At 44.8% G+C, this 25262-nt stretch overlaps 1 protein-coding gene across 1 annotated transcript in view; it reads right to left on the minus strand.

The window, feature by feature from the left end:
- nkain4 (sodium/potassium transporting ATPase interacting 4) overlaps positions 1-25262 on the minus strand; it is a 48034-nt gene that overhangs the window by 3760 nt on the left and 19012 nt on the right. Inside the window, exons 4-5 of the mRNA XM_061811369.1 lie at positions 12513-12713; positions 6152-6212 (exon numbers count right to left, since the gene is read on the minus strand). Of these exons, the coding sequence (XP_061667353.1) occupies positions 6152-6212; positions 12513-12713 (262 nt within the window). The remainder of the gene's footprint in view (positions 1-6151; positions 6213-12512; positions 12714-25262) is intronic.

Genomic DNA, 25262 nt, shown 5'->3' on the forward strand with positions numbered 1-25262 from the left:
AATGACTGCATTATACTACGCCCAGTGGCCAAGTTGTGCATAGCAGAAAGACTCGCAATGAATTAATCATGATGATGAAACTGATTATTTAAATTCATTGGAAATCATGTTATCACTATTAGTTTTATAAATAATAATAATACATTAAAGTGGTATTTTCTTGATTAAAACACTTTTTTGATTGTTTTTTATGGGGGCTGGAACGCATTAATTCTATTCCCATTCATTGCAAATTGAAATATGGTTTGAGATACAAATTAAACTTACATCTTGGGGCTCCACTGTACATATTTGTGTCAAGCCCACCCCACAACACCAAAAAAGACTTCAAACACATCTTTTTTTGTTGTTTTTTTTAAATCTGTGCATTTGTCTTGAGCCAGAGGTAGCGCGGAAACAGGTGGAAGCTGCCCGGCTGTCAAAACAGCCTCATTGTTTTTATCGCTCACACGCAGAGGTGACCTTCGGCCACATGGCAAACGCTGGACCAGCTCGGTTTATTTCCTCACTTAAAAGGTCAGGCTCGAGGTGAGGCGCCGATGAGCAAACCGCGGTGTTCTCAGGAGGGAGCAAAAAAAAAAAAAAAAGAAAAAAAATGGGAATGATTATGCAGGTTGTGCTGAGAGACATTTTAGAGATGAAAGAAAAGCCTCTGTGATATTGATGAGTGGCAAAGGCGGCAAGGGAGGGAGCAAAGGGTGTGGACGGGGGTTCACGTTATGTGGTTTGACTGACAGGAGAGCAGACAGATTAGGTTAAAAAGGACGCATATAAAGCAGGTCTGCGTCCAGGAGCCGCAGCCCCGTGCAAACACCGTATGGAAAGAACAACAGATACTGACGACAAAGTGATTCAGGAAAGCACAATTGAGACAGCAGCTTCTGTTTCTCTAGGATTAAAAGGGCAGATACATCCTGCAAAGCCAACACTGATGGAGGGAAAATACAGAAACATCACCGTCATGGAAACTAAAGTCACCTCAGATCGGCTCCATCCTGATAAGCAAAGGCAGTGGTGCTCTGCTGAATACTGATAGATCTGGAGAATGAGGGCCAGAAGCCCTTCCTCCGCAACTCACTTATCTATTTATCATTAGCGTCTGTTGGCTTGTTCCTGTAGCTGTGATGTTCTCTTTGAAGCGATCCAGCTGTGCTAGGATAGCGCCGTAAAGGCAACACAGTGAAATGATGCAAATAAAGGGTAACGCCTTTCAGAGAGTACAATTTGCAAGTCCATCTGATGATGGATTCAAGACAATTATATGTTGTAGGTATGTTGTTGTTTTTTTTCGTGAATTTATTTCTTATATAGGTTGTTAGTAACGTTTAAAGCACTCATTCCATGTTTTGGATAAACTACAAAGATGACTGTTACTTGTCACATTTGTACTATTGTAACTCATTTTTCACAGTGTAGGCAGAATAATGACAGCCTGGTACTGGGTCCCACAGGATCACAACTTTTGTACGAGTCAGATTATGAGTAGTATCGGTGCATCCCTACTGACAACCACATGGGAATAATTAACGTGTATTAATGCAAACAGTGTGCTTGGGAAACCGGTGGATCAGTAAGTGTGACCCTTGAATATTTAAAATAAGCATCGTAGGTAACAGTGAAAGGGGATAAGTATGGTTTTTATTTCTGCGGACACCCACAAGATATGACAGGTATGTAGGTCAAAAGCGGAGGCCCCTTTGAGCTGCTGTAAGACGTTTAGGATGGAAATTAGACGGCCTGCAAAGACTCATGATAGACAATGGATGTGAGCTAGTGACGTACTGGTACGATGACGGTGATGAGAAACACAGCCACGGACCACCGGATGGAAAAAGAAAGGTTGGGAATAAACAAAAGAGAAAGTGAGTGTGAAAAAATGGCAACATGATGAGATATTACAGAGAAATTGCCATAACGATCAGATTGGGGAACTCAAGATATCGGAACGACACAAGCGAGAGAAGATAAAACACAGAACTGCAGCAAATCAGATATTCAGAGATTCAAGGGAGTATGTACCTCATTGATTTTGTAGGGAGTAGTTTATGCTTAAAATGACTTAAATTCATTCAGGCATGAAAGAGATGAAGAGATTATCGTGACTCTTAGTGTAAATAGAAATGCAGCAAAACAATGTTTTTTCGTTTTTTCATCAACATTATTATGACAATAAATAGTTGTATGGAAAATATTTCTTGGGTATAACTATAAAACATCTATCCATTTATTTTCTGACCTGCTTATCCTCATGAGGGTAGCAGGAGTGCCGGAGCCAATCCCAGTAATCATCGGGCAGGAGGTAGGGCACACCCTGAACTGGTTGCCAGCCAATCGTAGGGCACATGGAGACAGTCAAACAACCGCACACACAATCACATCTAGGGGCAATTTAGAGTGTCCAATTAATGTTGCATGTTTATGTGATGTGGGAGGAAATGGGAATGCACAGAGAAAACCCACGCAGGCACAGGGAGAACATGCAAGTTCCACACAGACGAGGTCGGGATTTGAACCCCGGTCCTCAGAAATGTGAGGCCAACGCTTTACAGGTGTACCACCATGCCGCCAACTATAAAACAGTCAAATGAAAAAAAGGTGAGCATGCTGTCTTGTACTGCTCTAGCATTAGGACCCCTGTGCTTTTTTCCAAGTGTGTGTGACCCACCCAAAATGTCTCGCCAGCCCCCTTTTGGGTCCTGACCCAGCAGATGACAACAGCTGCTCTCAGATTAAGTGGCGGATATGGATAAAATATCCCCATTTTGTTCTTTATATCATCAGCCTTGCAATCATTCTTTTGAAGAACATTTTAAAATAAAAACCCAATTCATCCATATTCGATATTCCTTTTCCTCATTCAGTTCACAGGTGGGCCAGAGCCTATCCCAGGTGACTTTGTCTCTCTTGCAAACATAACAGTGAAAAACCTTTGGCACCCTGATAACCTGAGCACAAATGGACACATGCCAATCCTTCCAGCGGTATTGTGAAGGATTTTCTCAGACGTGACTCAGCACACAGCCCACAAATATAATTAGGAGACATGCTAAAGTGAGTTTAACCCGGCGCTTGTTCGGCGGCGGAACTCTCTGACCTACTTTGCAAAGAGGATTTTCCCCACCACTCACGCTGACGGTGTGTCTGCAAGCCACTGATAAGTCTGTGTTAAGATTCGCACATAGCACAAACACGGTGACAGCCTGGATTAACACACGCACACATGTATGCATACACACCCTTTGCACGTCAGTACAGAGCTGCGCTTTGAGCTACGAGTGACCCGACAATTTTTTTTTTTTTTTTTTTTGGGTGAATTGAGCTATCAGAATTTGCAAAAATTCAACTCACTTCATACAAGCAGCAGTTCAGTTGAAACATTCTTATCACAAAAGAAAAACAAGAAAAGATTTCAAGCCATTAAATGGCACTTCCACGTCACTAATCAAAAACAAAAATTACAAATTGTGTTTTTAAAACAGCGACAAAACTTTGCCTTCGTCAAGGTTAATGTTAAACACATTGTCACTATATTTGAATTTGAATTTAGATTTTGAATTTGAATATTTGAAAAGATATTTGAATACAAATGGTGCGTCAAAAGATGTAGATGGAAAATTTAACATTACTCACAGACTTAATTATTTTTGTCCTAAAAAAAATACTACGTTTAACAGAGTCATCGTAGTTGTGAGACATCTTTGTTTGTGTCTTCATGACTGATGCAGAGACTGCTTGTTAATCTACATTAATGAGTGAACTGGGCTATTTTTTTCTTAGTTTGTAAACTGAATTGTTTATAAAAAAAAAAAAAAAGGTCCATTTGAAACCATTGTTCCACTGTATGTTGTCCCATCATCTCTTTCATTCTATTTCACATTTGTTGGAAATCCATGACACCACGGTAGGACAAATGGTTAGAGCATTGGGTTCACAGTTCTGAAGACTGGGGTTGAAATCCCAGCCATGTCTGTGTGGAGTTCAGATGTTCTCCCCGTGCCTGTGTGGGTTTTCTCTGTGCACTCCGGTTTCCTCCGACATCCCAAACACATGCAACATCAATTGGACACTCTTAATTGCCCCGAGGAGTAATTGTGAGTCCGACTGTTTGTCTCTATGTGCCCCGCGATTGGCTGGCAACCAGTTCAGGGTGTACCCCACCTCCTGCCTGATGACAGCTGGGATAGGCTCCGGCACTGCTGTGACCTTTGTGAGGATAACCGGCAGAGGAAAATGCATTGATGGACAGATGGATGGAAAATTCACATTACATTGTGTCGCTTTAGAATATATGTACTGTATTGGAACACAAGATTATGTCCAATGATTCCATAAGGTTCCAGTGACCTTGATTTTTGACTAGTAAAGAGACTCACTCACTATCATGCCCACTTTTGAGCCAAGATCTATAAACAGCCATACCCTCAAAGTCATGTAGAAGTTTGTAACAATGGGGAAAAAAAGTTCCCCTTATTTTGTTGCCATTGAGATGTACTTTACTTGCAAATAAGACAGGCCGCAAAAAGAACATTTCTGTAGCTCCTGCCGGCAGGGAGGGTTAAAAACAAAACAAAACAAAACATCAAAGTCATTTAAGAGAAGGAGAGGGAGGAGAAATACTGAAGCAGAATGGAGATCACTGTGGAAAGCCGCTTTAATCTACACATCAAATGACAATGGAAATGAGAGCATCATTTCTGGTTGATGTGTGTGACAGAGTTAAGGTTGCGTGTCTGTGTGTGTGCGTTATAATAATAAAGGGCTAGCAGTTGGAAGTGATGTAGCTGCAGTCTACTACAGTTCAGTCTGGATCACATAACAACTACTTGTTAATTATATCCAGAGTATAGTCTCCATTAAGCAACTACAGATAACAACATGTCACTTTGTGGGTACTACAGATTCAAAGTAGAGCAGCATCCATAAAATTTGAGGATCCAGTGCCTAACTACTGCTTATACAAATGTAAAAACAAAATTAGAACTATAGAAAGGATGTGCGCATCTGTTCTGAGCACATCAGTTGTCATGTAAACACGACTTGAGAGCATCGTAAGAATTCTGGTCAAGCTGACTTTAGCTGAGACACCGCGGCCCTCCAGGCTTGATTAGGGAGTGCATGGTGCTTAAATAGTACTGTTCAAAGCATGGGGGGGAATCCGTTTGGTAAAATGTGAAATGCTTGCAGCCAAGTGGATCTCTGGTATGCGACCACGCAGTTAGACGTTTGAGCTGCACGAACATACATGACCACACTAAAATTACAAGAGACTTGTGCTTAGCATGCAATTAGCTTGTGTTGCGTGTTTAAAAATCACGTCAGACATTTGGTTGTCTGACAAAAGCGGCTGACATTACAGCCTGGAGCCAAAGTTCCTCTAAAACGTAAAAGAAACGTTTCAACTTCTATAACACAGAACTCCTATCATGAGTCCTCCCCACCTGAGAAACTCCGTACAATCCGGCTAATCTTCACAGAGGTAGACCAGAAAATCCTTCATAAAGCAGTCACACAAAAATGTACAAAGCATATTTTCATAAATAGGGACAAAACTATTCGCCCTGACTGGCAGCTAATCAGATATTTATGACTCTTGTTGACCCTTTGATGAAAATCTTCTTGCTCTGATTGGCTGATGCCAAAGACGGCATTTGAATGCACCGCCAATGGGGTCACAGTGGCTGGGTTGTTTGTTACTCGTGTCTCTCTCTGGGTTCTCAGTCTTCTCTTGTGACCCATTTCACCAGCCCTCGCTGCTTTTTTCCACAAGGGCGGTCAAGGTCAAATCAAGGACATATCTTTCATCTTGTTAAGGCTCTGACACACTTGAGCGCTGGAATGATTTACATCAAACAGAAACTTGGTCGGAGTCCCTGTGAGATGGACAGGCTGTATTTTTTTAAGTGACCATACCCACATTAGAGACAGACAACAAAATGCAATAGAGAGAAAAGGACTACCAAAGTACGTCATAAGATGACAGCACAAGCAAGAAAGAAGAGTGTCTAAAAGGAAGGATAGTGTGGAATAGGTGTTATGACCTTCTGCTTCAGTATGAAGGGAGAAGGAGAACCCAGCAAAAATCTAGGTTTGCGAACAGAGGGAGAAAGAAAAGTGAAACGTGTTGAGTTGGTTAAGAGGTTTGGCTACGTACAGCTGTCCTCCTCGTCTGTGATGGCGCTGACAACATAACAGGCGTACACAAAGCCCAGGAGCTGCGAACACACAAGGAAACGAGCAAGGTTAGACAACAGTGAGCCTTCGGAACCACATGCAAAAAACCTCACAGAGAAGCAACAACTGTACTCGATGATTTAGAAAAGTTTTAGGACTGCTGATTTTCGTTGTTCAAGAGATAAAAAGCAAAATAAGAGATGAGTGAAAATAATTATATTTATAATTATCAATTCAATGTGTGTAATACCACTGACACTGGCGTTGTTTTACCAATGTTTCTTTTGATTTACAGAAGGGCAAAATGCTTTTGAGTCGAAGATGGGAGCTATAAAGCTGCCAGGTGAGACACTTTCGTGGATAAAGCTAGACATTATGTTGCGTGCACAACCTTCTGAACAGTAACAGATTGAATCAGTAAAATCTCCCTGGAATTGAGGTCCTACTTAGCCGCGTGCTATGAACTGAAAACATTATTTGACAAGCATTTAAAGTTAACGATTATCAAAAGAGTGGGAAATAATCTCTTCGGCAATGGATGGACCCATCCAGTTAATGACCAGTGAGTAAAGTCTTCCATGTGGTTGAGGGGCTTTCCAGTGTGTACATATTGTACAGTAGGAGCTCGTACATCCACACGTACCAGATCGTCCCACAAGTGACTGCCCTATATTTTGGACCCAGAAGAGCCCAAAAAGTGCCAGATGGCTGTCACTGTCTGTGAAAAAGAACCAGCGCGAGACCGAGGTGTCGGCGCGTCTTCACCCTGTTGTCCATCCGTCGTCTCGCCTGTCGCCATGCCAATTAAAGCAGCACCGGGCATCCTGTTCTCCTTTTACACCAGATGCGTGAACCAACACCATACAGGGAAACTTGCATCCCAGTTTTAAGAGTACCAAAGGAGACGGGCACAAAAGTTGCTCATGTGAAAACTATGCATTTTAAATGTACAGTAGCACTTCCTGAGCCATTGACACAAAGAAAGAAAGAAAGAATGTTGCAGTCGCACCTAAACCCCTAATCCTCTGTCCGTCTGAACCGCATTGTTCAATTTGGTATTAAACATATGAGCACATTAGAGGCCAACATATGAGTGGATTTCAACTTGCGCTCCCTTTGACTCCCTGAGAAATAATGCCATTCCGTCCCCACTTTAGGCAAGTGTTTCCAAATAAATCCCACCCTCTCCGACTCCCACAGAGGATTCATCACACTCCCTCCCAATCCCAAACCAACATTGTAAAGCAAATGTTACGCTTTGTTCTTCACTATTGTTACTGGTACCTCAACTTAATCTAACTCTGTAAGTGTGGGTGATTTGGACAGGATACGTTGAGGGTTACGTCTGCAGATTCACAACGCAATTTGGAGAGAGCAAATAACATGCAGAAGATGATACTTGTGACCAATTACCTGTTTTGTCATTACACACAGCTATAAGGGTTCATGCAGATTCAAGCACAACCTTTCATCTGCATCATGCATTTACACTCACAGGAAGAAGCACCCAGTTGGTCCTCGTCATGTGCCCTAGTTTTAACGCAGTGTTCCCATGGACCTCTGTTCTCTCTTTTCTGGGCTGTGAGCAGCGATAAGAGCTGAGACATGCATCACAAGGAAGTGGCATAAAGAACAGGACTGGGCACAAAAAAAGCAGTAAAGTTCTGGATGTGGATGTGGGAAAACATCTGAATAAAAGTCTCCCATTGGGCTTTCATTCACCTAGTTACTATGTTGGAAAGGATGTGGTTCCGATAGTCCTAATGAAGGTGAAAAGAAAGTTCAGTGTGAGTGCGTGTACGAGCGTGTGTGTGTGTGTGTGTGAGTGTGCGAGTGAGCATGGCCAACTGCTGAGGTAGCTAAAAAGAAAAAGGCTAAGTGTAGCTGCAAAGGCTAATGAGGGTCACTGAATAGACATGCCCAGACCGGCATATTACATTTTCACAGCACTCACGCGATCCTAAAAATATGTCCACGAGGCATGAATTCAGTTCATCTCATAGAAAAGGCTCTGGACATTTTCAGTGTTTAAGAGATCTACACAAGTGACACTGATAAATTAATCAATTGGGGGTTGGATCCCCAATTCTTACTTTATTCAGTCCACCAAGACATTCAGCTAATTCTTTGCTTCTGTTTCATCGTAACTCGCCGAGTGAAAAAAGGATTTTCTTCCATGTATACCTCTTTGCCAGTTTCTTGTTATGTATTTATACTTTGTGATATGCGGGGAACAATTATTAACAAGAAAAAACAAAACAAGAACAAAGAAGAATAAGAAAAATAAATAGGAAGAAGAAGGAAGAGCTGTGTTTCAATTTTGAGGTGGTAATTCAAAGAAATGATTATGGAACTGAATTGAAAATGTGCAGTTCATTTGCTTTGTTGAAAATACGTACGTATTTCTTTTGGCTTGTTCGGTTAGGGGTCGCCACAGTATACATATATAAATAAATAAATAGACGTGTATATACTTTTAAGATATTGGAATTACATTTATTACATACATCATAATGGCTCCTACATATAGACAACCTTTTTGAGTGAGTCTATGTGTATACAGTTTGAGAGCAATGATGGTAATCTGCGTCTACAAGTAAACATCACAGCTCAGCACCAGGATGAAATTCAAGGTAAAATACAGCAATAGAACAACCAAAGAGAGAGCGTCCGAGGGGTTTTTGTAGATGTCTTGTAGGTTAATTACACACAACCCTCTGCCTGACAATGAGGCACAGGCTACCCTGGAGAAAATTAGACGCTCATGTGTGTCTGAGGCTGAGTGTTTAATGACGAAACATGAGGAGAAAGGGTCTGTAGGGACCGCATCCACCTGTTATTTTCTACCACACCCTCCCCCATGAAAATACACAGAAACACACAAGCGTTGTTTCATTTGCATCTTTCACATCCAATAACTGCATGGCATGCTAATATCCCAAAACACACCGCATTGACACGAGAGGCTGCGCCGCATGACTGAAAGCTGCAAAAGAAAACAAAACGGGGCTTTGTCTTCAAATGCAGCACAATTCAAAGAATTCAGATGAGCTCCGAGTGGGTGAAAGGTGACAGGAAAAGGGGACACTGCTAACCAGAGCAGGAATGAAAGGTGGAACGAAGAGCCAGACTAAAAAAAAAGGATAAGAATAAAATTGGAAAAAAGGAAAGAACACTGCCTACTTGTTTACTTCAAACAAAACTTGTTGTGTTGCCTTTCAGAAGAAAAGAAGTAATGTGTGAGTGAATGTAATCTGAGCAAAATCCATTTCGCTGCGAAACAGATTAACAATTAAAGCGCTTGGCAAACACAGCCGTTGAGGTAGAACGGTAGACGGCGGCGTGTTTATGTACTGTGAGTAGCCTGATGACAGGACTTTCCATGACTAACCTGCTGGAGACTAATTCTCTCCTCTGATGTCATTTTTCTCCCCTCTCTTCCTCTTGTTTCGCAACATCGCAAGTGCTCACGACTGCAAATTAGTCAGAAATCCTACCTATTGCTATTGTTAAATACAGACTAAGTATTTACTAATTCTGGACAAATAAGTGTCTTGGGATAGGAGTGACTCGACTTTTTGTATTTTTCTTTTTAAAGAGATACAAATGCGAGAGTTGTAAGGTGGCAGCGAATCAAATGACTTCACAACAAGCAGCAGTGAGGCAAATACAATTAGTGAGTCAATTTTTCAAAAAACAGGCTTCATGCTCTTTTTGGCAACTGCCAGTTTAAGTTTACTGTCAAACTAAACATCAAGTCGAATTAAATGTGTATTTAAAACATCCACATTATTTGGCCCTAAGGGCTGCTACAGTAATGCTAATACATAATGGGAAACTCCAATACCAGGCTTGTGGCTAGGAACAATGTTACGAAGGTATCATCCTTTCAGCGACAGATGTTTGAATACAAACAGTACAGAAACAATTGCAAATGGATAATATAACAGCGTTGTCTCATATATTCTTTATGCTCTGTAAAGAACGAATAATAATAAAGACGTACTAAGATGTTGAGACTGCCTCCATGTAGCAAAAAAAGGTGAAGTTTAAAAAAACGCACAAATAAATACAGCCTTAACAAATGCAGCACTGGCTAACAAACCTCTCGAGAGCCATTAGACAAGCCTGACTTTAACACAGATGTGTGAGTGGTGTGAAAGTGCTTGAACTGCCCAAGAGGAGAAGTGAAGGCGACAGGGGAAATTGAGTGAAACAGGCAAGCACAGAATCCTGTGCCGTGTCATTTTACTCCTTTTAGGCAGGCTTTGACAAACATGAAGGTCAAACGCTTTGACATCGGGGTGGGAAAATGAGACGGGAAGACTGTGCTGATCTTCTGTGTTGGGTGGGGCGAAGATAAAAAGAGGAAATAAGCATTGAGTGTAGCAGACATCACATTGCTCATGATCAATCTTTGCTGAAAAAGTCCTATGATGGCTTCCACAGAATCATTTTTGAAGTTACTGTGATGTAATCAGTAAATGTAATATGTGTGCTTTTGAGTGCACTTTATAAATTGTCACTCTAAAGCAAAATTTACATCCTCAGATCAAAACTGCAAATGAAATCTTCCACGTCTCTCCTTTGTATGCTGTCATGAACATTACACTTTCTCCTTCTCATAAAACTTGGGATGATGGTGGAAGAAAAAAAAAGTAATTCAATAAAAGTACATTATGGAGGACATTTGGATGAAAGCCTGGGATTCAAACACCCAACCGCGGGACTCCGACGCCCAGAATATTCCCATCAGTGATAAATGAATGATGCCATAACCCAGTTTTAAAAGCTTGTCCCTGATTCATATTGTCACTTTAGTTAATCATTTGGAGGCATGAAGGAATGCTTTCTACATTTGAGGTAAAGCACATTTACATGTTGCCACACATTGACAGTGGCACATGGAACACACAGCAAATGGCTGAGAATCAAATTGGGTTCCCAGATCTTGCTCAAAGGTACAGTGATATGACTAAAGGAATCAAACCCGTTACTCTCAAATACAGAAAATGATCACTCTTCCATCTGTGCCAAGTTATATCAGTTTCTCTTGAGAATATCTATATCGATGTCATCATTGCCATCGTGGAGAAAACTACGAATCGGAGCAGATGAAAATGACTTGCTAGCAAATTCCCATTTTTCACAGAAATGACAATTGGAGCCCGGACTAAATATTTCATGGTAACCTTAAAAAGCCCCCTTTGTCGAGGCAAAAGAAGAGTTGATTCCTTCCTTTTCATTACATTTTTTTAGGTGCTCTACTTGTCTGGCTACATCTTAAAACTCTGTTGTTATCAAAAATGAGGTTCTGAAAAATAATCCCTCTCATCCAATGTCTCTAATTTGAATTACTATCTTATAACTGGGCATGATTTAGGAGACAGGAGGCCTGTCAACTCTCTTGACTGTCAATCATTTGCTCGTGCTGCTGTCATGTTCACGACTCTCACAGGGACACAACAGCCTTGTGCAAAAGTAGGCAATTGTAGTTTCGGGGTTGGAGTATTTAACTAGTGGTTAGAAGCAAAAGTTAAAAGGAAGGGTACTCTAGTGTCCTACATGCAGATCGCTGCATATTGGTGGGTAACTGTTGCTAATGTACAAACAAACTGTGTTTTTACCGTTCCCACCATGTTATCAGGTAAGCGGATTAACTCTCTCATATCTTTGATTGATTGTACAAAATGAATCAAGCCATCAAGATTTTATGTTGGGCACCCGTGATAGTAAATTGGGGGGCATGTCACGATCCAGAGATGCTCAGAGGCAACTGTGGGGACCGAGGATACAGTACGTTAAAACCTTGCAAGCAGTTTGAAAACTTCATACTTTCCCTTTATTGAAGTTTTTAGGTACCTCACAAGATAGCAACACATCCAATTATTTTCTCTTCCTTGCAATTTATGTCATTCTCGTCATGATCTGAAAGCAATCACCACTGAGAACCAGGCGCTTTAAGTGGTCTAACCAGTGGCCGAGTCCCGGTCAAAGCGCTGGTTCTATTTGATCACCGGAATTGCCAGGAAAGCAAAATAAACATTTCTTAGAATCAAATCACAGAGATCCAGCTTTCAACAGATTTTTAATTCTCATCCTTGGTAATCAAAGTTATCAACATGTAATGACAAGGTCCATTATGTATTGAAATCATAGCACTTGTATCTCACATTGAAATAGCCAGATGTAAAAGTTTGTCTAAGGATTACTTCAGAGTAAATTAGATTAGGTGTTGTCAATCAACATTATCCACCATCATATTAATAAGTGATAACTGGTGATACAGTATGTATTGTACATAGCGCACGGGACTGTGGAAACTCAAGACAGGTACTTACAGCAGCCAGGATCTGTGTTCCACTGTGCATGACCTCGATGTACTGGTAGTCCATGAAGCAGCCCATGACCGTGATATAGGAATGGCTTTCAGTGGTGTGGCCCCCTTCATCTTGTGGCATCTCCCTCCTCACACAGCCTGGCCCGTGTTCACTCCACCACGAATGATGGGCTGAAATGTTGAATGTCAGCAGATCACTGTCCTGGAAAAGAGAAAAAAAAAACCATGAGAGCTCTTATTTATTGACAGAGCTCTTATTTATTTACAGCCGTGATGCAGAGATCTTGTCTATAATTTTGAATATGGTCCGGCCCGCCTGTGTGGAGTTTGCATGTTCTCCCCATGCCTGCGTGGGTTTTCTCCGGTCACTCCGGTTTCTTCCCAGATCCCAAAAACATTCAACATTAAATGGACAATCTAAATTGCCCCTAGGTGTAATTGTGAGTCTGACTGTTTGTCTTCATGTGCCCTGCAATTGGCTGGCAACCTGTTCATGGTGTACCTGCCCGATGACAGCTGGGATTGGCTCCAGTATTCCCGTGACCCTCGTGAGAATAAGCAGCTCAGAAAATGGATAGATGGATGTGACATTACAGGTGCTTCTCGTATTTCTCAGAGCAAGGACACACAATTGATTTTGAATGATGTCTGACTCAAGATGATTGAGTTGTAGCTGAGGTCAAGTCAGGAAATGCTCTCTTTTGCCATTTTAACAGTCATCAGTGTTTTATAACCATGAGGCCCCACGACATTTGGTCCATGGAGACTGAACAAAACATATTTTATTGCTCATGACAGCCTTGAAAGAAGTGATACAAGAGTGAAAAAAATATATATGGCTTGATGGGAGATGCAGCAGAACGGATGGGAGAAAGTTAATCTACTGTAAAACAGCACTGCCGATGACCTGAGGGAGCCAACTAGCGAGCTAGCTAAAAGAGAGGCAGCTCATCCCGGCCAACAAAGATTTACTGAAAATCAACCGAGGTTCGACCACGGACCTATCTAAGGCTATCATTAAAAAGAAAGACTTTTCAGAAGTGAGAAGTGGGAGCTAAAACATGCCACTCTGTTCGCTATACAGATCAAAATGTTTTTTCCAATAATCAAATTGTATTTTTCATCTTTTGGACAATGACATCTTTATTTATAAATAGTACAAAGAGTAACTATTCGATTCCCATTCAGAAGTCATTTGTCACTGTCAATATGAACAACAAATCATGACTGAGAGCAAGATTTTTAGCCCGAATTCAAGCAATAAAACTATCATGAAGCTATAAGGACATGCAGTAAATATAGACTGAGAAGAAATTAAAAAACAAATAATGTGCATAAGCAGCAGGTGAAGGTGTCAAGCGCAACTGTTGGCAAGGTGGCAAGTATTATTAGTGATACCATCTTATTTAGTGTTCACGAGTCTGATGTGCCTAGGTGAAGAATCGGTGACAGAAAAACAAATGCCAACTGATGAAACAGTAGGAGAAGCACCAAAAACTTCCAAGAAAAAGACAGTTGTACAGTGAAGAAAGTAAGTATTTGAACACCCTGCTATATTGCAAGTTTTTCCACTTAGAAATCATGGAGGGGTCTGAAATTTTCATCATAGGTGCATGTTCACTGTGAGAGAGATAGTCTTGAAAGAAAAATCCAGAAATCACAATGTATGATTTTTTAACAATTTATTTGTGTAATACAGCTGCAAATAAGTATTTGAACACCTGTCTATCAGCTACAATTCTGACCTTCAAAGACCTTTTAGTCCACCTTTAAAAGTCCACCTCCACTCCATGTATTATCCTGAATCAGTTGCACCTGTGTGAGGTTGTTAGCTGCATAAAGACACCGGTCGACCCGATACAATTAGTAAGACTCAAACTTGTAACATGGCCAAGACTAAAGAGCTGTCCAAAGACCCCAGAGACAAATTTGTACAACTCCACATGGCTGGAAAGGGCTATGGATGTCACGAACGGGGCACGAGGGCGGACCCAAATGCACGACTCCAGGGACACGCAGACGGTGCAGAGGAAACCTTTATTCAGTCCAAGGTCAGTGTTCAGGTAGGCAGTCCAAACCAAGCAGAAGTAATAGTACGGCAGGCTTACGAGGGTGGTTAGTGGACAGGCGTGGGTCGGTACACAGAGAGCAGAAGTCAGGCAAACAGGAGTGCGGGAACGAGGCATCAAGGACGACGATCTAGCGAAGGACAAGCCGTCCCCCAAGTCCTATATATACTGGGAGGCATCAACTGGAACAAGGTGCAGGTGTGCTCTGACTAATTGGCTGGCCACGCCCAGCCTGGGCAGGAAGCCAGGAGCCTGACAGTACCCCCTCCCACCCACCCTCAACGGCCGGCTCTGGACGGCCCAGGAGCATCAGGATGAGCCGCGTGAAAGTCCCTGATGAGGGAGCGGTCCACGACGAAGCGGGAAGGGATCCAGGAGCGCTCCTCCGGGCCGTACCCCTCCCAGTCCACCAAGTACTGGACCCCCCTTCCTCTGCGGCGGGAAGACAGCAGCCGGCGCACAGTATACACTGGCCCACCGTCCACCATGCGGGGGGGCGGCTTGACCGGAGGAGCCAGCGATGAAGTGCGATTCGGGCGAAGTCTTCTGACGTGGAACGTAGGGTGCACCCTCATCGACCTGGGCAGTTTCAGTGAGACGGCGACCGGGTTAATGATCTTGGAAATCGGGAACGGGCCAACGAACCTGGGAGCAATTTTGCAGGATTCCGTCCGCAGCGGGAGATCTTTGGTGGAGAGCCACACTCGCTGTCCCACTCTGAGCTCTGGTGCGGCCCTTCTCTTGCGGTCCGCTGTGGACTTGTAGGCATTGCTCATGCGCAGCAGTGTCCTCCGAGCTGCTTCCCAGGTCCGTTTGCAGCGTCGCACCACGGCCAGGGCCAACGGGACATCGGAGTCTGTGGCCAGTAGAGGAAACAGGGACGGAGGATAGCCATGCACGACATGGAGTGGAGCCATACCTGTTGAGGCGGAGGGGAGAGAATTGTGGGCATACTCCACCCACTTGATGTGCTGGCTTCACGTGCTCTGGTCCCTGGATGCCAGACATCGAAGACCGGTCTCCAACTCCTGATTTATCCTCTCAGTCTGGCCATTAGACTCCGGGTGATGGCCCGATGTCAGACTAGCTAACGTGCCGATGAGGTTGCAGAACTCCTTCCAGAAGCGGGCACTGAATTGCGGGCCTCTGTCCGAAACGATGTCCTGGGGTAGCCCATGGTAACGGACGACCTCGTCTAACACCAGCTGGGCTGTCTGCTTGGCCGACGGGATCTTCGGAAGCGGCACGAAGTGGACCATCTTGGAGAAACGGTCCACTACAGACAGCACCACTATGTTCCCTTGGGAGGGCTGCAGGCCGGTGACGAAGTCCAGCGCGATGTGTGACCACGGACGAAAAGGGATGGACAGGGGTCGCAACTCACCAACAGGCCGTAGGCGGGAAGTCTTATCGGCCGCACACACCGGGCAGGCGTTGACGAACTCCCTTACGTCCTTGCTGAGGTTGGGCCACCAGAACCTCTGTTCGACCACAGAACGCGTTTTTGCCATACCCGGGTGGCAGACCGTCTTGTTGGTATGGGCCCAGTTGACGACGTCTCCCCACAGAGATGGAATGACAAATAGGCGGCCCGACGGACAATCCACGGGCAGCGGTGTCTCTCCCAGGGCCTCCTTCACCCGCGACTCGACCGCCCAGGTGAAGCCGGACAAGAAGCACGCCTCTGGCAGGACAGGAGCAGCCTCTGATTCCGTGCGCTCCCACTCGTGGATCCGCAAGACTGCATCCGGCTTGCCGTTCTTTGAGCCTGGGCGGAAGGACAGAGTAAAGCGGAAGCGGGTGAAGAACAGGGCCCACCTGGCCTGGTGGCCGTTCAGCCGCTTCGCGGTCTTCAGGTACTCAAGGTTCTTGTGGTCAGTGAAGACCACGAACGGAACTTGCGAGCCCTCTAACCAGTTCCGCCACTTCTCCAACGTCGTCTTGACCACCAGCAGTTCTCGATCACCCACGTCGTAGTTCCTCTCTGCCGGGGTCAGCTTCCTAGACAGGAACGCGCATGGGTGGATCCGACCGTCCCTGGGACTTTTCTGAGACAAGACGGCTCCGATTCCTGAATTAGATGCATCCACCTCCACCATAAACTGGTTATCTGGGTCCGGAACAATGAGAACGGGCGCAGCAGTGAAACATGCCTTTAGCCTGCTGAAGGCTTCCTGGCAGGTCCCGGACCACGAGAAGGTGGTGTGTGGCGAGGTAAGCACATGCAGAGGAGCGGTCACGGAACTGAAGTTCCTTATGAACTTCCTATAGAAATTGGCGAAACCCAAAAACCTCTGTACTTCCCTCCTGTTGGCGGGGGTAGGCCAACGCAGCACCGCGTCGACCTTCCCGGGGTCCATACGTATCTCTCCCTCTGCCAGGACGAAGCCCAGGAAGGAAACGGATGCCCGATGGAACTTAACACTTGTCCATATTTACGTACAATTGGTGCTGCAGCAGATGCCGGAGCACTTCTCTGACGTGACGAATGTGAGAGGTTAGATCTGCCGAAAAGATGAGAATGTCATCCAGGTATACAAAGACAGACCTATTCAGAAATTCCTGAAGCACGTCGTTAATAAAGTTTTGAAAGACGGCCGGGCGTTGGTCAGTCCAAAAGGCATCACAAGATACTCATAATGCCCTGTGGGGGTGTTGAACGCCGTCTTCCACTCATCTCCTTCCCGAATCCGCACCCGATGGTAAGCGCTGCGCAGGTCGAGCTTGGTGAAGATCCGGGCTCCCTGAAGGAGTTTGAATGCTGTAGCGATCAGCGGCAAGGGGTACCGGTTCTTGACTGTGATGTCGTTCAGTCCTCGGTAGTCGACGCAGGGTCGCAGAGTGGAGTCCTTCTTCTTGACAAAAAAAAAACCCTGCACCGGCTGGTGAGGATGAGGGGCGAATGAGTCCGGCTGCCAGCGAGTCCTCGATGTAGTTCCTCATGGCTTGATGCTCTGGACCTGTTAACGAGAACAGTTTCCCTCTGGGAGGAGAGGTGCCTGGCAGGAGTTCAATCGCGCAGTCGTATGACCGATGTGGCGGCAGAGACTTTGCTTTAGATTCAGAGAAGACCTCCCCTAGGTCATGGTAGCAGGAGGGCACTGCGGTCAGGTCCAGGACGGTACTAGGTTCTGTTAGCCGAACCGGCGCAACTTGAATACCCCTGTCTCTCCGGACAGCGAAACAGCGATTGAGACAGTCCTCTCCCCAAGTCTTGACCTGACCCGTGGTCCAATCTATGTGCGGATTATGTTCTTTGAGCCACGGGCTGCCCAAGATGATGTCGCTACTACGTGCGTCGAAGACATGAAAGCTAATACGCTCCGAGTGAGTGTCCGGGAAGCTCATACGTAGCGTCTGAGTGCGATGTGTAACCCGACAAAGGAACTTGCCTTTGGCGGCATAGGCGTGACGAAACCGTTGCGTGGGGAAGGTTGCTGCCCCCAGCTCCTCGACCACGCGGGGCTTTATCAGGTTTGCGTCCGACCCGGAATCTATGAAAGCAGTCAGAGTGCATGAACGGGAGTCCGTTCCCAAGGTGAGGTGAAGAAGGGACCTCCCTGACTCCGCCGCGGTATACCGCACACTCACCGGAGTAGAGATCCTGATGTCGGAGTGCTTTGGTCGAATCGGGCAGCGGGCAACCAAGTGTCCCAACCGCCTGCAGTAAAAACAGCGACCCTCCCGTCGCCGGCGCAGACGCTCCTCCGCTGGCCCGTCGAGGCCCTCCACCTGAATGGGTTCAGCAGTGGACGACCGGGCGGCAACCGGACTGGACCCCTCCCTCTCTCCCTCAGTCATCATGGCTAGTTGATCCTCCATTACTAGTCGCTGGTCAACCTTGAGGGCCAACTCGATGAGTGCGTCTAGCGAAGGAGGAAGATTTCCAGCGATGAGGAGACCCGGATTTGGGAGGATAGCCCCTGGAAAAAGGCGCCGTGCAAGGCATCCTCATTCCATCGACTCTCGGCGGCGCAGATCCGCAACTCGATCACGTAGTCCGAGACGCGACGACGACCCTGGCGAAGCGTCAAGAGGGAGGCCGCCGCTTTATGCTCCGGCGCTGCATACTGGAACACCTGGGTGAGTGCGCAGATGAATGCCCTCCAAGAACGACAAATTACTGAGTTACGACTCCACCCAAGGCCCATGCCTCCGCCCTCCCCGTCATGTGGGAAATGACGAAGGCGATACGGGAGCGGTCCGTGGGAAAAGCGGACGCTTGCAGTTCAAAATGGAGGTCGCACTGCGCCACGAAGGCCTTGACGTTGCCGGAGTCGCCTGAGAACCGCTCTCATCGGGAGAGCGGAGTTATGCCAGCACGGGGGAGGCTCCGTCACAGGCGGAACGACCCTCGTTGGTGTAGCAGCGGCACTAACTTGAGAAGCTAGCCACGGTTCCAGCTGGGCACAGAGCTCATGGATCTGTTGATTAGTCACCTGGAGAGCAGCCTCTTGCTCGACCAGGCGTTTGCCCTGAACTTGCAGCGCACAGCGGATGGCTTCGGAGTCGGCTGGGTCCATGTTATGGCTAGATCGTTTTGTTACGAACGGGGCACGAGGGCAGACCCAAATGCACGACTCCAGAGACACGCAGACGGTGCAGAGGAAACCTTTATTCAGTCCAAGGTCAGTGTTCAGGTAGGCAGTCCAAACCAAGCAGAAGCAATAGTACGGCAGGCTTACGAGGGTGGTCAGTGGACAGGCGTGGGTCGGTACACGGAGAGCAAAAGTCAGGCAAACAGGAGTGCGGGAACAAGGCATCAAGGACGACGATCTAGCGAAGGGCAAGTCTTCCCCCAAGTCCTATATGTACTGGAAGGCATCAGTTGGAACAAGGTGCAGGTGTGCTCTGACTAATTGGCTGGCCACCCCCAGCCTGGGCAGGAAGCCAGGAGCCTGACAATGGAGAAATTGCCAAGTGTCACAAACCTCCAGTGCGGGGCTGGAACCAAATGCAGGACTCTGAGTTGAGGGCATGATGTTAGGCATAGTTTTATTCAAAGTTGAGCTCATACACGGTGTAAGCAGTCCAAGAAGGTACAGGAACGCTCGGCTAGGCAGGATCCAAAACACATGCAGCGATGTCTAATGACTAGGAGACAAACTATGAACTAGGACTTGACTATGAAACATAAACTAAGACAGGACTAAACTGTGGTGGCACAGAAACGTTTAGAACACTACACTATTTTCAGCAGTGGAGATTCCTACTGTCAGTGAATGCAATTTACTAACTCCAAATTAAATGCCTGTCTAATCACAATCCCAATGTGAAATAGCTCTAAGCGGTGACAGGTGTCAGGTGTCACCGCTTAGAGGAGTGGCATGGGCATGTCCCTCTTGGCAGTGGCCAAGTCTTGCTCATGACCCCAAGCAGCCTGGTGAAAAAAGGTCCACTTTTGGACCAATCGTTAGGAAAGGGAAGAAGCTATACATGACAGTCATTCTCAATCGGAGTGGAGCCCCAAGCAAGATATCACCTCGTGGGGCTCAATGATACTTAGAAAGGTGAGGAATCAGCCCAGGACTACACGACAGGACTTGGTCAATGACCTGAAAAGAGCTGGGACCACCGTTTCCGTTTCCGTCACCATTGACTGTTGGTAATACGCTAAGACGTCATGGTTTCATGCATGGCACTGAAGGTTCCCCTGCTTAAACCAGCACATGTCAAGGCCCGTCTTAAGTTTGCCAATGACCATCTGGATGATACAGAGGAGTCATGGGAGAAGGTGGTTGTGGTCAGGTGAGACAAAAATTGAAAAACTTTTTGCTCATAATTCCACGAACCGTGTTTGGAGGAAGACGGATGATGAGTTCCATCCCAAGAACACCATCCCTACTGTGAAGCATGGGGGTGGTAGCATCATACTTTGGGGGTGTTTTTCCTCACACGGGACAGGATGACTGCACTGTATTAAGGAGAGGATGACGGCGGCTATGTATTGTGAGATTTTGGGGAACAACCTCTTCCCCTCACTCAGACCATTGAAGATGGGTCATGGCTGGGTCTTTCAACATGACAATGACCTGAAGCACACAGCCAGGAAAACTAATGAGTGACTTCGGAAGAAGCATATCAAGGTTGTAGCGTGGCCTACCCACTCTCCAGACCTAAACCCAATAGAAAATCTTTGGAGGGAGCTGAAACTCTGTTTCTCAGCGACAGCCCGGAAACCTATCTGATCTAGAGAAGATATGTGTGGAGGAGTGTGTGCAAACCTGGTGAACAACTACAGGAAACGTTTGACCTCTGTAATTGCAAACAAGTGCTACTGTACCAAATATTAATATTGGTTTTCTCAGGTGTTCAAATACTTATTTGCAGCCGTATCACACAAATAAATCCTAAAAAAACAATCATACACTGATTTCTGGATTTTTCTTTTTAGAATATCTTTCTCACACTGGACATGCACCTATGATGAAAATTTCAGACATCTCATTGATTTCTAAGTGTATGGCTCCAAGTTTAAACTGGTGCAAAGTAAAGAAATAACCGGTGCTCTCATTCATTACAACTAATGAATTAATACTCAGCATTGGAATGAGTAGGGGTAATAGCTGAAAGTATTTGTTTCTGTGTTACATTGCAAAAATATTGCTTTACCTGAACACAGTTTGTGGTGTAAAAAAGGTTGCGGGCTGTTGATCGAACTAATACAAAGCATAAAATGCATATGGTAGTTGCCAAAGAGATATATCAGAAAAGCTGACTTGCCATTTGTCATTTTTTTAAAGAATCTTTCACCGCTGTAATATTACCTTGCTTGACTACACAAAATAAATAAGGTCGTTTGCATCAAATGAACAAATGGGCCAATTTCACACATGTGTAAATGTGGGTCTTTAACGCCCTGATGATGTCAAAACAGCAACTCTTTAATCCCGCACATACAGACGCTCAGCCCAATCAATACTCCAATATAGCAATCTAAACCCCATGCCCCCCCCGGTGACAACACATGCATTATTAAAAGATCCACATGCTCTCTAGAAGCATCCTATTAAACCCCCACATACAGCACGTACATACGTAGACGTATATCATGCAGCCCTTCTCACTCTTATACCTTCTTGCGGACATATTCGGACTTAAGTGCTCCACTTCCTTTATTCTTTTACATGAAGGTTGTCTCTTGGTCACTGAACAAGAATGAGAACAGTAATGACAGACAGAAGCCATTGTGGCTGGCCGCTTTTGTGGCCAGGGTTGGGATGCTCTCAGCGTTGGAGAACTCTTGCCGCTAATATTCAAGAGTTTTTGTAACTTATTATTAATATTATATTTGTACTGATTGGGTAGTGGTACGCACGCCTGACTTTGAAAGCACTTTGAATCACCTTGTTGTTGAATTGTGCAATACAAATAAACGTGCCTTGCCTTGCTCATTTGTGGAGATGGTGTTAAACAGCTTTTCATCATTTCATTTTCCTGATTTTTAGGGGGCTGGCATAAGCCCCCCCCCCCCACTATACAAGAAATCACGTTTTATTGTTGATATCAGACATCTGGCAGAAGGGTTAGGGCGAGGGTTGGGGTTAGGCTCGCTCGCTATAGCTCTACCCTGAGAATGGATTTTTTTTGTCACTTAAATTTTGCAATTTAACAGAAACATCTTTTCACTTCATAGAGACTTTAGAGCAGGCTATGAAAGGCTGGACATCATTCTCCTCTCTTCATCTTCCATTTTCTACCCCTCTTTCACTCATATTGACTCATGTTAACTCGGCTTCATCAAAGTCAGTCAATTGATCAAGTACAAGGATGTTTTATTTTAGACTTTTGATTTCAGAATGATCCTGAATCTTATTGTTTTCCGCAATGGATGACTTTTCATTGCTTCTAATTTTGTCTGACATGAGGGAGTACACATTACGATACTATAATGCCAAAGGTTCAATAGAATATCCATCCATTATCTAAGCCGCTTATCCTCACAAGGGTCACGGGAGACGAAATGAAGACTTCACCCTGAACTGGTCAACACCATCACTGAGCGGGAATCAATGCCACGCTGCCCGCACCAAAGTCAGGCGTGTGAACCACTATACTATCAGTGACTCTTCAATAGACTATATGTTAGCGAAATTCTCGTTTTCTGATGGAGTCGGATTGCTTTTTCTTCCACATCTGTTAATTTAATAATTAATATGATGACTCAGCGTAAAAGACTACATCCTGCTTCAGTACTCAATATGGTTATTACTACAACTTATCAGTCTGTCTCCATGTGCCCTGCGATTGGCTGGCAACCAGTTCAGGGTGTACCCCACCTCCTGCTCGATGACAGCTGGGAATGGCTCTATTACTCTCGGGACCCTTGTGAGGATAAGCGGCTCAAAAAATGGATGGATGGATGCAACTCATCAGTCTATTATACTTACACTGTACATCAATGTGACAAATAGTAAAGAAATGTTCTTGGATGTGTTCACCGCAAATGTATTATTTACAGCAAAAATAAGAAAAGGTGTAGGTGTCGGTCAAAGGTTTGTTTCGAGAAGCAGGGCCTTGTCTATCAGTCTGTCTTGCACCACAGGGGACAAGATAAGAGATCAATAGGAGGTGACGGAGTACGAGCCATATGACCTTCCCCCCGGAGGGTCTGGCTTGCTTAATACAACACACACGCACACACACTCCCCCAAACCATATTGTTAAGGTTGAGGAAGGAAGGTTTGACTGAATTAGCCAACTTTGTCTCATGATAAATGTGGAAGGCGCGTCAAAAGATGGTGTTTCAAGTGTGTGTGTCTGTGTCTGTGAGTGTTTGTTAATGCTCCATTAGCCAACTCTCTTCCTGGCCACCATATGCAAGACTGGGAGTCCAGGCTGGCTCCATCTGTTGGGTTAATGCCCAGCCTCAGCCCTGAGCAGCTGGCCCCAACAAGCCTCATTATACAGCACACACAAACACACACTCACAAGGGGGAAAAGAAAATAGTGGACCAAAGTGGTGGACAAGGTACGCTCCATGGAAATACAATCTGAGATATAATGGCGGAGCCACCAGAGCTTGGGAAGGTGTTTCTGAAATTCATTTTGCATGTCTGAGCTGGTGTGAGATTGGAATGTACAAATCCTTTATTCCCAGTGGTCAGCCAGACAAAAGTCCCATCAATGCAAGGTTATGCTGCTAAAGAGGAGAGGAAGATAAGTGAAGAAGAGAAATTCAGCCTTGAGTTTTTCAAGCTTAAACACATGATGGGAAAATATCATGAACGGGCAAATGAATTGTATCGGTGTTGCAATGTTATAATTCTTTAAGCAAAGGATATTTCCATGCATCCGTCCATCCATCCATTTTCAACACCACTCATCCTGAATATCGCCAAGGGGCCCTGGAGCCTTTCCCAGCTGACTTCGGGTGAAAGGCAGACGATGCCCTGAAATGGTCGCGGGTCAGTCACAGGGGACATATAAACGCCGTCACTGAGTGGGAACTCAACCCACGCTGTCAGCACCAAAGTCAGGTGAGTGTACCATTACACCATCAGTGACTCAACAGATATTTCAAAATAAACAATTGAGCAATGTAGCGAGATGTTATAGCAATAGGCGAGGGCATATATTATTTATCCTCCATGAAGAATGGCTACTATTACTGCGGTTTACAGAGGTGTAACGTTCCATGTATATCCAAACGTCTGTACTATAATGCCACCAGGTGGCCAAAGCATGCAAACCAGAAGAAGCACCACAATGTCCACTGAAGTGAACCAAAAATAGTGGCAAAAACAGTTTCATTTTTTCACATTGTATTTAAATGTCATTGCTTCATGCTCTGCAGTATATTGATATACAAAGCATAAAAGGTGTGATCTAATAAATAAATATATAAGTAATAAAATAAAGAGTAGTAAAAATAATGGCAGTACTAACAGATATTTTGAATGGGGTTTATTTGGCCAATAGGTATTTGTGTTTAGGTCATTGATGGTGTAATGGGACACTTTAGTGCGGACAGCGATGATGTTAATATGTGCTCCGCGATTGACACGTGACCAGTTCAGGGTCTGCCTTTCACCCGACGTTAGCTGGGATGGGCTCCAGCACTCCTGCTACCTGTGTGAGGATAAGCAGATTGGACAATGCAGATATTTGCGTTTAATTTTGTTTTTCAGATGTGTTTTATTTGTTCCCATCATTTTTCTGTTTTTAGAAAGTACAACACAGCATTATAGAGGGCCAGTTGTTCTCCGCAGGTTTGAACCACAAAAACAGAAAAAAGGGAAACCTGACCTCATAATTTGCAAATACGAAACAGGTGTGATAAATGTATAGACTATTACAGCTTCAAGCAAGATTGTCATCTTTGCTACATATAGCAAGTATTGGTGTTTACTCTGGCAGCTTGGTGGTTGTAAAACAGGCACATTGATTTGTGCATCACATTTACGTTGAAAAAATTATGGCTTGTGGTGATTAAATTTGACGGTATTATGTGTTCAAAGTTGATGATTACTCTGTAGCAAATTAAGAGTGAGATAAAAACACCACTGTTGGAAAAGGGATTATAACGAGACATAAAACAAAACAACTGTCATTGTACTTTACAATTCATATCCTGCAAGGGACACAGAAGTCGCTGAAGAGATGAAATTTTGGTGACAATCCTCCGAGCCAGCATTAGAACCTGTCATTTGGTTTTAATGGATTGAATTCACATCAGGACA

This window comes from Syngnathoides biaculeatus, chromosome 2 (genome assembly GCF_019802595.1).
Source record: "Syngnathoides biaculeatus isolate LvHL_M chromosome 2, ASM1980259v1, whole genome shotgun sequence".
Lineage (NCBI taxonomy): Eukaryota > Metazoa > Chordata > Actinopteri > Syngnathiformes > Syngnathidae > Syngnathoides > Syngnathoides biaculeatus.